This window comes from Saccopteryx leptura, chromosome X (assembly GCF_036850995.1).
Source record: "Saccopteryx leptura isolate mSacLep1 chromosome X, mSacLep1_pri_phased_curated, whole genome shotgun sequence".
Lineage (NCBI taxonomy): Eukaryota > Metazoa > Chordata > Mammalia > Chiroptera > Emballonuridae > Saccopteryx > Saccopteryx leptura.
This window is the reverse complement of record NC_089516.1, coordinates 6,224,563-6,240,169: the sequence shown is the minus strand read 5'-3', so window position 1 is coordinate 6,240,169 and position 15,607 is coordinate 6,224,563. Positions and strand designations below refer to the sequence as shown.

Sequence of the window (15,607 nt, the reverse complement as noted above, 5' to 3'; positions counted from 1 at the left end):
TTGCTCTGACAGAGAGCACAGCACCAGCAAAACCTAAAATATTTACTCTGTGGTCCTTCGCAGAAAAAGTTTTCTGACCCCTGATGGAGGTCATTCCTCACTTAAACACCATCTCAGCCGGGCACAAGCCAGTAACTCCTGAATCCTCCCACAACCCCTTTGCCCATACAACAACACTGAAGTCACACTTGTACCAGCCACCACCTCATTACATTGCTGCACACCTGTGTGGTCCCCCAAGTCAAGGTCAGTGACAATCATTACTGGCTTCTTTGCAAACCCTGAGTGTCAGGACTTTTTAATCGTACCTCAAAGTTATATTTATCTTAAAACACTAGATTCCTACCCAGTTTTCTCTCTAGTTTTGATTGAACACCAGGGTTTGTGCTCCAATCCACTACTCTGCAACTTTAAGAGCAATAACTGACACAATAACCTAACTGGTTAAAGTCACAGAGTGCGTTCACATTTACTATCTCAATGGGATCCTTAGATAAAGGCTTAGAAGTGCAAATTCTTAGTTACATTTATAGACTAGGAGACCAAGACCCTGAGACTTGAGCAACTTGTTCACAATCATTCTGCTCTGGTGATGATGACCTTGATAAAAACAATAATAACTTACATTTATTAAGAGCTTATCATGTGTTCTTACTCTGCTAAGAGCTCTACTCACTGTGGTTTATCTAATTCTTACAAAAGTGTAGCAGGTAGGTCTTCATTATATAGGTCAAGAAATGGAGGATTATATAAATTAAGCCCTTGCCTTAAGGTCATACACAGCTAATCCATTGCAGAGGTAGAATCTGAATTCTGATTTTTCTCATTTCTATGCCACATCTTTTCACCGAGTAGCAGGATCATATTTTGAAATATTCCCGGATGCTCCCCTCCCACCCCCATTTCTTTGTTCCATTTGAGCAGGCCTATTTTTTGGCCCATTTGTTCGACCATACCACACAACACTCATTGCCTCGGGAGAGGGCTGTTATAAAGAAGAGTAATAGCTAGGTTCTAGGAACGAAGGACAAAAACTATAGGCTAGGAAAGGTATTCAATAAATCAGAGTAAAACTGCCTCCTTTCCAGAATGGGGCTTTGTCAAGAGGACGGAGAGAAGCAGCGACTCAGGGCAAGCCGAAGAGCCTGGAAGAGAGCAGGCAGCCCTTGACCCCTTTCAGAAGCTCATCCTCCAGAAAGAATCAACTGGGAACCATCAAATATGGCTGTGGAATCAAAGAGCGCAGCAACCTGTGCTTTCTTTCCTAGTCTAAATCTTGGGAAAATGGTCTCAATAAATTAAAAAACATTGAAATCATATCAAGCATCTTCTCTGACCATCATATTATGGAACTAGAAATCAATCACATGTGAAAAATACTGAAAAACACTCAAACATACGGAGACTAAATAATATGTTATTAAAAATGATACTTTAGGCCCTGGCCAGTTGGCTCAGCAGTAGAGCGTCAGCCTGGCGTGCGGGGGACCTGGGTTCGATTCCCGGCCAGGGCACATAGGAGAAGTGCCCGTTTGCTTCTCCAACCCTCCCCCTCCTTCCTCTCTGTCTCTCTCTTCCCCTCCCGCAGCCAAGGCTCCATTAGAGCAAAGATGGCCCGGGCGCTGGGGATGGCTCCTTGGCCTCTGCCCCAGGTGCTAGAGTGGCTCTGGTCACGACAGAGCGATGCCCCAGAGGGGCAGAGCATCGCCCCCTGGTGGGCAGAGCGTCGCCCCTGGTGGGCGTGCCGGGTGGATCCCGGTCGGGCGCATGCGGGAGTCTGTCTGACTGTCTCTCCCCGTTTCCAGCTTCAGAAAAAAAACAAAACAAAAAAACAAAAAAAAAACAACAAAAAAAATGATACTTGAATGCCACGGAACAGTGCGGCTAGTAATTAACTAGGTCCTGAGTGAGAATGGTGCAGAATGAAGAAATAAACTCAAAGAGAAAAAGGACGGGATCTGGAGACCTCTGCAATGCCTTTGGCTTGCAAGAGAGAGTCTCCACCTCCAAACTGCTTTATTTACAGGGCAAAGTCATCAGCAAATCATACAGATCTTTAAAACAAAGTCACGTTTCCAAAACAACCCAAGAATTTTCCCAAGTGCAACAAACCCTCCACCCTACATAATATCTTAACTTCACAAAACAAAGAATAAAAAGAAAAAACAATCTTGAGAAAATGGCAAGGTCCCGAAGGGAATTGGTGCTAGACATTATCTTATGTCCCAGGACAACTCAGAAAGCACAAATGCACCCAAGATAACAGAGGAGTGGGTAAGGAGGGTTGACAATGGTGAACAGGGAATGACACCAAGAAAGCTCAGTAAATTCTAGTGAAATGGATGATGGGGCCAAAGAGTAGGTACGTTTCATCTTTCTCAACACTTTCTTCAGTTAATCCAACACCCCTAAATGTAGACTCAGTACTAGAGAAAATGGGATGAACTGGCCATACACTAGGTCAGGGATCTGACATCAAATATGGATTATTACACTTAGTAGATAACTAATGATACATTTCTTGCACCTCTGAATGTATGACCTGAGATTCCTGGCTTCCCCACCTACCCGTTGTGTTCTTTTGTGAAAGTAGGTTCTGCCTTTGAGCTCCCAAGTCTCTTCTACTCAGATCTCTAGGAAGTAAGGATCATACTTTAGTTCTGGACACATTCTGACTACAGGTGTAAAAATATGTTTTTCGGGTCTTTTCAGCTACTTATTAAAAGAGCATGGGATAATTTATAAATCTGTAGTTCTAAAGGATTAATAGAACATGGCACAAGGACAATAATTATCTTCTTCCATTTTTTTCATAATACAATGAAGATGTTACGACATTCAGTAATGTCAACCACATGAGATCATTGAAAACTTGCTCTAGTTTAAATTTTTTTTTCTGGTTCTTCAATCATCAACATTCATTTTTCACACATCAGTTGCGTAAAGGCATCTCTAGTAATGGAGAGATTTAATGGAAGAGTGGGAGATGGTCATTAACAAACTCTAAGGGACGTGGAAATAATCTGGGTGAAGCCATTTTTATTAATTTTCATCATTATATGTCATTATAACCTTTATGAACAATGAACTCCAATCCCTTTTCCTATTTCATCCTTATTAGAATGTTTTTGCACACATTCTATTTTCTAGAATCACTGACCTCTTTCTCCCCCGACTCTGTAATTTGCAATTGTCAGAAAACATGTACACTGCAAGTGTGTATTAGGTGAGACCACAATCTGTAGTGTCAGCACACCAAGGGGCTGTTCTTTTGTGTTTTCACTGAAACTGCTCGCTGGTCTTACTATAATAAGGCCTTATTATATCATACATCATCATGTATATTTCATGTGCCGGATGCTTGGTAGATGTTCTTTGTTATTTTACTAAGCAGCACCACCATGCATCTAAGCCCAGCTGAAATTAGACAGAAAGGTGACCTTCTTAATAAATTCTTTTGCAGACACGGAAGCCCTGGAACATGATCCGACTTGACTTTCCATTATAATTCTGATGAGAAGGGACTGATACAAAGACAGACATGCTGAGATCTAATTTTTAAATGGGTCCCTTCTACATGGTTTATTTTGCACTTATTAAATTTGCCAGCCCTGACTGGATAGCTTGGTTGGAACCGTTAGAGTATCATCCCAATACACCAAGGTTGTGGGTTCAATCCCCCGTAAGGGCACATACAGGAACAGATTGATGTTTCTGTTTCTCTCCCCTTTATCTCTCTCTAAAATCAATCAATCAATCAATAAAAAAAAGCTTGCCAATTCGCCACTGACCGTCACAAGCAGGTAGTCCTACTAAACTCAAGGCAACTGCTTGACGAGCCTGGGATAGGAGGCAGGCTATATGTGAATAATAAAAAAGCAGAATTATGGGTTGTGGGTGCTAAAACCCAGGCTCTAGAACAGCGGTTCTCAACCTGTGGGTCACGACCCCGGCAGGGTCGCCTAAAGCCATCGGAAAATACATAATGCATATCAGGTATTTACATTCCGAATCATAACTGTAGCAAAATTACAGTTATGAAGTAGCCACCAAAATTATTTTTTGGTTTGGGGTCACCACAACATGAGGAACTGTATTGCAGGGTCACGGCATTAGAAAGGTTGAGAACCACTGCTCTAGAGCCCAATTACAGATCTGTTGTTTGCTGGCCCACCAGGTAAGGACTTGACTTGCCAGGTAGCCGGCTTGTCCCCTTTGGACCACCAGGTCCCAGTAATTTTGTACTGGCTTTCCTCCACCACCCACTGCATGCCTCTCCACTCTTTTTGATCAAGTGCTCAGGCTGGACAAGTGCTTCAACTTCTCCCAGCCTTGGTTTCCACTCTCTAATTCAGGTGTGATAAACAGTCCTCACCCGCAGGGCGGCTACAAGGAAACAGGCAATGAGCAGGTTGGGAGCGCGTACTCAGGGGCCAGAATGGGTTTCACCCCACTGCTAACTGGTTATGGGATCTCGGGCACGTCCTTTGACCTTTCTGTGACTCAGTTTCCTCATCTTTAATCAGAGGTAACCATTGTCTCCATTCACTATTGTGAAGATTCAAAGAGTTAACAGACAAAAAGTACTCAGGACAGGGCCTAAGAAGTATCACACTAAGTATTAGCTGGTCCTAACACTAAGGAATGAAAATGTTTAGCAGAAGGGTTAGCATATAATGAAGACTTAATCTATTTCATTCTTATTATTTTTATCCATTGGGATGCCATCAATAATATTCTATTTTTTCCTGAAGTGTCAAAAAAGTAACCCTTAAAAGTTATATACAAGGCTTTGACCTTGATTGTGGCAGTGAGTTGGCTCATTTCTTTTGCAAGAACTCTTGGTAGAATTGTTAGAATAAGCCCTTCTGGTTTTCAAGTGGAATTTGCACATTGCTGGGCATGTGTTTATATGTATTAGTTACTTAGGTAAAAGGAATGTCATTGAAAATTAGTGGTTTTGTCCTTTGTGATTTAAAGTAATGATTAGTAATTTATCATTTATTTTTATTTCTTATTATGGTTACTTTTTTATCAGAAGAACCCTACTGCTCCTTAGAAATACTCTACGATCCCAGGGTATTAGTATAGAAGAGCCGATAGATGTGGGCAACCCTCTGCACGTGTGGCCATAGCTATAGCACGGATCATGAATCAGATAAGCAGACATAATGGACTTGGGTAACGAGAGCAGACAGCTGGAGGGACAGCTAGCTGCCCTGGTGCCGAGGATGGGAGGAGGGCTGGTTTCAGGTCAACCCTCGTGCTTTCTTACCCCATGGAAAGATCATTCCATGATCAAGTTACTCACATACTTGGCCACCTTCAGACAGAGACGATGGGAGAGAAAAGGGCCAGCAGTTTCCGAGTCTGCTGCCAGGGCTCTAGCACTGGGACTGGCATTCGGGAGGGGGCCCCTGAAACATTCCAATATTATATGCAAAACTGTATACATATGTAGACTTTTCTGGGTGGAGGAATGAGTCCATGTTATGTATTTATCGGATTCTCACAATGGACCTCTAATCCCCAAAAGATAGTGCCTTCAGTCTAACATGAGCCTGCAGATTTCTGTTGCTACTCTGAAGGGCAATTGAGGAAGGCCAGGAGCAAATTTGAGGTTTGGGTTCAGGACAGCAATCCGGGCAATGATAGTTCTATATTTTCAGGTTGGAAAGTGAGCATCCATTAGGAGGGTCTGGGGTCCGCAGGAACAAAGGGAGGATCTATTCACAAGCCTCTCTCCACGCACAGACCTGCCCTCCCACTTAGGGTCAGTGGCGATCCTTTACCACCACTTCTGTGTTCCTCACATTGCCTCTGTCCCCACGGAGCATTCCTGCTGAGCCCTGCCCTCCCTGCCGTGAACTGGATCCTGTTTCAGGTATACATCCATCCCCAGTGCCCTATATGACATTTGCTTAATAATGGTTGAAGTAAAAGAAATTTAATTGGGGTGGCTAGCCTTGGGGGGTGGGGCATGATTCAACATGTCTGTGAGTAGTAATTATGCTCCATAGTTTTTTTTTCCTTTTTTTTTATAGTGACAGAGAGAGAGTCAGAGAGAGAGAGAGAGAGAGAGAGAGAGAGAGAGAGCGAGCTAGGGACAGACAGAAAGGAACGGAGAGAGATGAGAAGCATCAATCATCATTGCGACACCTTAGTTGTTCATTGATTGCCTTCTCATAATGTGCCTTGACCGTGGGGCTACAGCAGACGGAGTAACCTTTTTCTTGAGCCAGCGACCTTGGGTCCAAGCTGGTGAGCCTTGCTCAAACCAGATGAGCCCACACTCAAGCTGGCGACCTCGGGGTCTTGAACCTGGGTCCTCCGCATCCAGTCCGATGCTCTATCCACTGAGCCATTGCCCGGTCAGTCCATAGTTTTTAAATACAAAATTTTGGTGACTTTCTTAAGTTAATTTGTTTAATTGTAAAAAGCCAGGGGAAAGTATCCTTGGGGCTAGGGATCATTTATTTATTTATTTAGTCCTTAGATATTTCCAAAGAAGAAAGCTATGGTAATTTGCAAAGGATGTGAACTGTTCAAAGATTTTGCTGTTCAGCCACTATAAAGTATGAGAGAGAAGTAACTTAGAAAACTAGGAGATAAACAGAACTCGTCAAATTTCCATGCAGCAATTATAGCTCTTTTGGAGGGTACATGTGAAAACTTGACCGTGGTTACTATAGCAGTAAATTGGTCTCCAAGAAGCTCTTTCAGTTTCTCAAGAAAAAAAATTCTATAATAGAGCAACCAAATAAGAAAACTAATCCACAAAGAAACACGAATGTTTCTGGAAACAAAAAATGATCCATGAGCAAATGCTGCAATGGGAAAACAGGGGACCAAACAAGACTGACCTGCTTAGGCAAGTAAATGGGTATGCCAATTTTTACAGAGAGAATTTTACAGTGTTATTCAAATGATGAGCGTTTTTCTGAATTTCCTTCGTGGCTAAGAAAATGGGATATTTATCTTGTGCAAGATATAGATAATGAAATATGGCTGAGAAGCCCAAAACAAAAGAGATTATTTTATAAGAGTGGAATTTCTAGGTAAGCACACATGGAGTAGACAGATGACCAAACTGATGAGAAGGCACAAGACATTTTTCTAATGCATGAACTTTTTCATTAGTGAGAAATACATTATTTCAAAATTCTGGTTTAATGAGTGTGGAGGGATCGGTGACAGAAGTGCAAGCCCGCTTCATGTCATCTCTGACATTTGCAGTGTATTGTACTTAGATTCATTTGCTTAAAATAAAGTACCTCGCTGCTTTTATAAAGATACATCTGTTTCCCTGATTAAATGGGAGTATGTTTAAGAATCACATGTTCATCATAGCAACAGCATCCAGGGTCTATGTGTTCCTGTCACTAGCAAAACTGCTTTAAATCTGTCAATTCCCCCAAGTGTCCAATGACAGGACTTGTCTGCCTTAAGGAGGTCCAACTTGAGTAGATGTCACTATTCATAGCAGCATAGACTGTGGGCTCCCTGAAAGCTGGCTTCGTGTCATCCATCCCTGTGCATTGGGTGCCTAGCTCTGTGTCTGTGCACATAGGTACCTAACAAATGTATTCTTAGGCATGGATTCATCAGGTGACATTCAAACTTGAAGAACTTAGAGCTGAAGAGAGCTGGGGGACACCATCTGACTCTGTGGTTGTCAAAGAGTGTTCTTCAGAGCCCACTCCTCACTCAACACATCGTTACTGAGCACCTCCTACGAGCCAGGCACTCAGCAAGGTCACAGCAGGGGACAGTACATACAAGGTCTCTCTTCTCGGGGAACTTGGGATCCACATCACCTGATTCTATAGGAAGCTATATTCCAGATTTAAATTGTGTCCTTGTCACCTATCAGTGAGACTCTGGCAAAGAGACACTCAGACTACATTCTCAGATGAGCTGCAAACAAGAGGGATCCCTAAGAACTTTCTAGAAGGAGGCACAATGTGATTGGCTACTGCCAGTCTCCACCTCCTGCTCTTCCCCTCTCTTTCCCCAGTCTACAGAAGGCCAGAAAGGGTGGGAGAGAGACTGTGGCGTTGTCGGAAGGGCTGTGATCTGGTGAGAGTCCACTTCCTCCGCTCTGTGTTAAGGTCACGTGGACATCTGGAAGAGTAACTGGTCTTGTTGGAGCCTTATCAAAGAGGTCTGGTCAGGAAACCTTCCCAGACCCCCCCCCTCCGTGCATTGCTGTGTGATGGCGGGGTGCTCCTCCGGGGCCTCCTCTCCTGCCACCAAAGAGCTCACACATGAGCTTCACAGGGCGGTCGGCAGGGAAGCTCCAGTGACACGAAGGGAGTGGACAGCCAATGCTTGTCAGAGGAGCAGCCACAGTCCCCCGGGAGAGGGCTCTAAGTGCAGGAGTGACGCGAGGAGCCGTCAGCCCTCTCTCCTCGCCCCTCCCCCGTCCTGAGCTCCAGCCCACAAGGGCCAGGCTCTGAGAAGGCAAGGAGACTTTTCTATGCCTGCAGCATTTCATGATGTTTAAAAAGCATGCATGTTTTCCATTTCAATCCCTTTTAAAACACTGCAGTCTCTTTGTCAGGTATGTGGGGATGTTGCCCTAATCACAATCCCGTTTTGAGAGAAATTGTTTGTGTATATTATTTGGCAGTTTTATCTAAATTTGGCTTACTCAAAGAAAAGGCAGTCAGTTACTCTAACATCTCCGAAAGCAGGGCTTGGCAAGCCCTTTCTGTAAAGGGTCAGATAGTAAAGATTTCAGTCTTTGTGGGCCACCAGTCTGTCACAAGGACTCAACTCTGAGACCATAGAGAAAACATTCTTAGGCAAGATGGAAATGAGCGGGTATGGCCGTTTTCCAATAAAACTTTACTTACGGACTCTGAGATTTGAATTTCATAGGATTTTCACATGTCACAAAACATTCCTCTTTGATTTTTTCCAACTCTTCAAAATGGTAAGAACCATTCTTAGCTCACGGGCTGTGCAGAAACAGGTGGCAGGCTGGCCGGACTGGGAGCGAGCTGTCATTCACAACTCCTCTTGTAATTGGTTCATTTATTCAACAAATATTCATTCAGCTCTATTATTACACATTAAGTCCTACGGAGACTTTGGGTTACAGAGGTGCCATTTTCTTCCATAATGCATCAAACCAGAAGAAAAAAAGTTTTGTTTTGTATTGTTATTTTTGGAATAAAAATCTTTCTAAAGGCTCCTCCTGTAATCACGTTTTCGGGGCCTTTACTCCGCTCTGTCCTGCAGTGGGCATTTCTGCCATAGCCAGTGCAGCCTCAGATGTGTCATTTCTATTGTCATCCGCAGGCCCCCAAATCAATAGGACTAGTCCCAGAGGCATGTGCCATGGGAAAACAGAATGACTGTGTGACCTGCCAACAGGCCCAAACACAGCACTCAAGGATGCCAGCCAGCAGACTAAGAGCCCGCCTGGATGAGGTACATTCCCGCTGACAGCCACACACATCTGAAGAGCAAAGTGGTTCCAAACGGTAACAGCGCAGCTTGCTCCCAAAGCCGCTGCTGACTGCCGTATTCCTAGTCCACAGGAAGACGAGGTGTTCCTAGGTCTTGCTTGCAAAGCAGGGCGAAGCTGACACAAACCTCAGTGCCCAGTCCCGTGTAGGAACACCCTTAGGGACCTGGATACCCCATGAAGACAGGCATGGCTGTGCAGCCAGCTGTGAAGCCTCTATCGTTAGATCTGGACGAAGGTAGGACGACTCACTGTTCAGGGACTGAGGGGTTTCCCAAGATGTGGGCCTTTCCATGTTAAAACTGGTACGCTGGTCATCCTACAAGCTAGCTTCCTCGCTTTCTATTTTTCTATCTTTTTGTCCTTTTCCAAGTCTGCCAAGGATGCAGGACCATTCAGTGCTTCCCTGTGAAGCAGAAGCTGAACTAGGCTTAGGACAGGAACTACCTCCAGAAAGCCCAGAAATATTCCATGTGATGTGGGTCCCAAAGTGCAGAAATAGCAGAAGAGCCCTTTCTCAGTGTACAGTGTTCTGAATGAGTGTGTCCCTTACTCCAATAGGAACAGGTTTCTTTGGGAAATGTCCAAAGATCCGTTTGGCCCTAAATGCACTGAACAAGTGTAACTCCTGTAGGCTTCTAAGAAAATTCTTAACCAACACTTTAACACCACATAAAATATATTTTCTGGTGCCCATTAAAAATATCACATAATAAATTACATCCACGATAAAACGAAAGCCATCAACCAAGCACATTTTTAAACTAAACTGTCTTAGCTTTGACCTAATTATCCTTTTGCTTCGGTTGATGGCTTCAAAATTCAGTAATGAATTACTCAGTCAAGTATAAAAAAAAATCAGTGAACTTTATGTTTTTGTTTCTATGGGACTGTGTATATGAAATTACTCATCACTTAATCTGAAACTGGGCATTGCATTTTGAACTCCTTGATTATGGAATAATAGTGCGTTAGTAATTTTGGAAGGAGCCCCCCCCCCCCCCCCACACACACAATGCAACCTTTGGATATAGTGGCAGAAATAGGAGTCAAAAACAATGTCAGCTGAAGTATAGGCACCCTGAATGTTCACAGAGTGAGCGATTCTGTGCTTTGTGTTTATGGACCATGTGTCTTTATGGTAGATGTCAGTGTCACCAGCATTTTCAAGGTGAATGCATGGGCCTGTGTGTCTGTGTCTGCCCCAAACTGGCCCCCGGGAACCCCCTCGGCTGCCGCATGAGGCCTCAGCGCTATGTCGCAGCCTTCTCGGCAGGACTGAGCACAGGAGGCTGAGCCACTCACCTGACCAGGTCGATGACCCGCTCCCTCGGTGCGGCGCTGACCGGCTCATCATTAATCATTACGATCTGATCTCCCGGGATGAGCTTGCCTTCCGAGGGGCCGCCTGCAGACAAATGAAAGTGAGGCGCAGGTGAGAAGACCATCGCTACTCCCGTCATCGATGGCCTCCTCTTCCAATCATGATTCACTGGGAGCAAACAATGTTTTCAGCAAAAAGAAAACCAGTCCTACCTGGGCGTTCTCTACGTCTGGCCTTCTCAACCCCGGCTGCACAGTAGAAAGAACCAGGGACATCTGGATAAGCCAGAGGCCCAGGCTGCACCCTGGCCAATTAAAACAGAACCTTTGGAGGTGACACTCACTTATCAACATTTCTCTAAAACTTTCCAGGCAAGGCTGAGGCTCAGCAGCCTAGCGGCGCTTCTAACATTTTAACGGGCACAGAGTCACCCGGGGACCTCGTTAGCCTGCAGAATGAGTCAGTCAGTAGGCTGGGAGGCATGTGGGGGCAACAGAATGCATTTTTCAGAAGCTCCCAGGGGATGCTCATGCCACGGGTCCACTGACCGAACTCCGTTTCGAGGCCCCTAAAATATGGTATTCCCCCAACAGGTAGCTGATCAGTTGTGTTGATGCTCTGCAGCCGAAGCTGCAGCAACCTGGGCACACCGGAGCGGAACAACAGTGTCTTTGCTCACCTTTTACAACGAGGAGGCCCACGCACTGAGCGCTGGGAGGCAGCCCAGTGACAGGGTATTAGGGAGACCTTACAGGACTCGGCCTGTGTTGTGTGCTTTGGGGGGTGGTGTAAGATAGTAGGGGTTTGCTCTCAGGAGGTCGGGGTAGTTCTGTCTGAGCATCTCACAGCTGGGGCTGGTTAAAGGAGCAGCAGGCACTGTGTCTGCTGGGAGACGAGGCTGTTTGCTCATGGCTGTGGTGTGGACTAGGCTTGGATGTTTATGTGTGTGCTCACGCATGATTATGGAGGACTCTTGTACTAGTCTTGATCCATCACTGTCACACCTGGTCTTGTCGGATGTGGGTGTTCACTGGCATCATTCATAGTCAACAGGAGAACCCCCAGGTCCAGCTGCAAGTGCCTGCCAGCTACCAGGACTGGGGCTGCTTTTCTCCCTTCCAGCTGTTTTTCCAAGGAGGAGGCAGGGAATTACTTTCGATGTGTGTTTATTAAGCACCAGGCAGTGGACGGAATGCTTCGCCTAGTAACCTCACTGAATACCGTAATCCCTTCTACCTAATGAGAGAACTGAGGCTCACGCAGTTATAGGGTGAGCTGCAAGGATAGGACTGGGTCTCAGCTTAGGTCTGTGGACCCTTCCAGGTTCAGAGTGGCCAGCATCCCTTTTGAAATTGCTTCTATAATTCAAAAGCTGGTCACTGCCAGGTCTGTTGACACATAAACTAAAGCCATAGTTACATGCAACACACATCTATATAAAGGAAAATCGATAAACAAATATTCTACTTACCTGCAATATCCTCACACATCTAATGGGATGACTTTTCAAATAATGATACAGTGCTACAATGTTATCTTTATTTCCAGAGGTCTGTGACAGGGTAATAGGAGCAGCAGAAACATTATGTTTCAAATGTTATCACTATTACTTTATTTAGTAATGAAGGTGAACACTTCACATGCAGAACATGGAACTCAAAGCAATTCAGTTGCTCTCTGGCCATCCAGACACATGATATACGTGTCGCCCAAGCTGGAGCATACACTTAACTCCTCTCCGGGGAGTAAGAGAAAGGGGAACCCTAACATTCCCCATACCAGTGATGAAAAAACAGTGATTTCAAGATGTGGGAACTGACAATCAGTGTTTGCACACAGAGGAACTCTGAAAATCACAGGGGAGGCTTGTTTGTTTAGTACTGCAAGCAATCATTCCAATTCACTCAAACAAATGGTTAAAAATCAAACGCTGGTCAAATACAGAAAGATTTTCAGAATAATTGTTTGAGTGAGAGATGTTAACAACCCTGATGCAAAAAGTACTTGCAGATTAATAGGACATACTCTTATATTTGACCTATGTCATTTAATTGAATGGAGATATTCTTGTTCAATCAAGTGACTTGAATCAAAAATTCTGCAGGAAGAAACATAATCCCTTGTGAAATATAAAGTAGAAGCACACACATCAGAGAACTGTCGCCTGCCCTCTAAGCAGAAAGTTGGGCTGCCAGGGCACAGGAAACCTGGCCACACAGCTGAAATAATTTGGGACTTCGGGAGAGTCATTTTTGTGATAGACACAGTTGATATGGCCAGTATTTTCACTCATAAAAATGGCTGGAAACAGTACTCTCTGACCTCTGTTTTCACTTTTTTCTACTGTTCTGCAAATTGTCTAACAGTAGGTGTTAGGGTCTAAAGCTAAGGAGAGCTGAGGGCAAGCAAGGGTTGAAGGAACAGCGAGGTAATATAAGAAATTGAAAAACAAGACTTGAAATCTCCAGTCAGCTCCTAGGAAGACACGTACTTGAGAGAACCTCATAGCCAAAGAAGTTAAAATATAACACTATCACCAAACAGCATGCCAGATGTGATCCCGTTTAGGAAAGAACACGGGCATACCCACATAGAATACTGCGTATGTATAGATGCATAGCATGTGTGCATGTATGCACGCAACTGTCTGCTATATGCATGCTTTCTGTGTATACATCCATAATGCTCAACTTCCAGGAGTGGGACCTCAGGTGATCTGTTTTTTCATTTTCTCCCCTATACTATCTAGTACATTGTATTTTTTAGAAAGCGTATATATTATTTTATCATCAAAAGCAGCAAATCTTTTTTATTTGGAGGACAAAACTCTCAATTTAGTCAAGCTCAACAAGCCCACAAAGGGAGCTAAAGTGTGATCGGTGGCTTGGCGAAATGGAAAGCGCAGCAGACAGAGGAAGAAGGGGCTACGTGGAGGCAATGGCAGGAGTGACGCGGAAACTTCCCTCTCTGCCTGAGTCCACAGCGGCTGACTGTTCTGTGGGGCTTGTCCTGAAGCATATTATGTCAAATAATAAAATATAAAAAAATTAAATCAACTTAAAAATCGATACTAGCTCACTAGTTGGCTTTCATTTCCCTTAACTGACAGACTCAGCTGGCCAAATATCTTAGAGTTTAATCATCATCAGCAGCAGCATCATCATTATGGAATAAGTATGTACCTGGCCCTCTTCGAACGTATCTCATGCTGTCCGTCACCCTGTAAGGTGAAGATACTGTTATAACCCTCATGATCCAGATGATGGAGGGAAATTGCATCGCACTGAAATGCAGGGGAGTGCACAAGGAGGCTAAAAATCTAATAAGGGGCAGAAGCAGGAATCAAATCCATCAAACCCAGGCACTCTGATGCCCCGGGCTGTGCTCTTTACTGCTCAACTCTGTTATTTATTGGCAAAATCCCAGAAGCAGCACAGAACATGGTTTCTTTCAGTCTGAAGACAAATCCCATACAAGTCAATTAAAATAAGTACATAAATATGCAGAATAAATAAGTAATAAAAAAAAGCCTTGTTTCTAAAAAGGACAAAGGCAGCCTACTGTAGGCAAATACAACATAAAATTCACCTGTGTCTATAATGGAACAGCCATGTACTCCAATGAGAATGACTGAGGCGAAGTCCGTTAATTACCCAGCCATCCTGTAGACTAGTGTAAGAGGTCTGCCACACACTGTATCGGTCAGTGTTTACTATATGACAGAGCCCCCGAAACTCAGTAGGGTGTGCAGTAATCACTTATTCTCATGCTGATGGGGCTTTAGGAGGACTGTTGGTGCAGGCCAGGTTCAGCTGGGCCTTTCCGTGTCACGCTGCAGATTGAGATGTGCTGAGCTCTATGCTGTAGGCTGGCTGCCCCAAGTGTTCATTTTGGGGCTTAGGCTGAAGGGGCAGCAGTCACTTGAGGGAAATTCTTATGGCAGAAACCAAAGAAACAAGCTCAAGTATATTTTGAGTCTTTGCCTGTCATCTATGCTAATATGCTATTGGCTGAAGTCAGTCAGCTGGTCTAGCTTCACAGCCATGGGTAAGGAACTACCTTCTGCCTCTAGTGGGAAGGGAGGGGAGTGCATCTTTGCAAAAGAATCCAGCAACACCAATGACTAAATCCTACAGTAAATAAATAGCACTTCCTGATTTTCTTCACTGAGGAGTTCATCACTAGCTTACTGAAATACAGTCAAGTGCCTGCCTCTTGTTATTTCTATTCACACATTAAGAAGTGGGTCATTTCCATGGTTACAAATGAAGGTTTGGTGTTTTCCTAAGTCAAGCTATATAATGTATTTAGCTGTCTAAAGTGTGTTTTCAGAGCACTTTCTGTCCCTCTGGGAGTCTGACTTTATATAGGTGTTGGGAAAATCCAACTAGCCTTCTCAGTCTGTAATGGAACAGCATGAAATTAGGAAAATAAACAGCAGCCATTCTGTCAGAGGCGTGATGGACGGTCCCAGGAGACCAAGGAGTGGGGCCGGGTGCTCACCTGGTGTCACTGAGCGAACGACCACTGGCTTTTCACTCCCTGCCACGAAACCGAATCCCAGGATAGGGTCCCTCCTCATCTCCACCTTCCGCGGGGCCGGAGGGATGATTTGGCAGCTCTCTAACCGAGGGTCGTCAAACGGGATTGCCTGTGTCATGTGACTGTGGGAAAAGCACACACAGAAATGAGGCGTCAGTAAGCGTCGGACAATGGCCTGGTAATCTCATCCTCTCCCATTCAAAACCTTCTGTTCTGCCTGGAAGAGAGTGTGAACGACACAGGGAGAGCCGCAGTCATGCTGTTCA

General features: G+C 44.5%; 1 protein-coding gene across 2 annotated transcripts in view; it reads right to left on the bottom strand.

Annotated features, from left to right (window-relative positions):
- Window positions 1–15,607, bottom strand: part of FRMPD4 (FERM and PDZ domain containing 4) — a 507,254-nt gene that overhangs the window by 79,939 nt on the left and 411,708 nt on the right. For both annotated transcript variants that reach the window (XM_066356802.1, XM_066356803.1), the window contains exons 3-4: window positions 15,303–15,463; window positions 10,781–10,883 (exon numbers count right to left, since the gene is read on the bottom strand). In XM_066356802.1, the coding sequence (XP_066212899.1) occupies window positions 10,781–10,883; window positions 15,303–15,463 (264 nt within the window). The remainder of the gene's footprint in view (window positions 1–10,780; window positions 10,884–15,302; window positions 15,464–15,607) is intronic.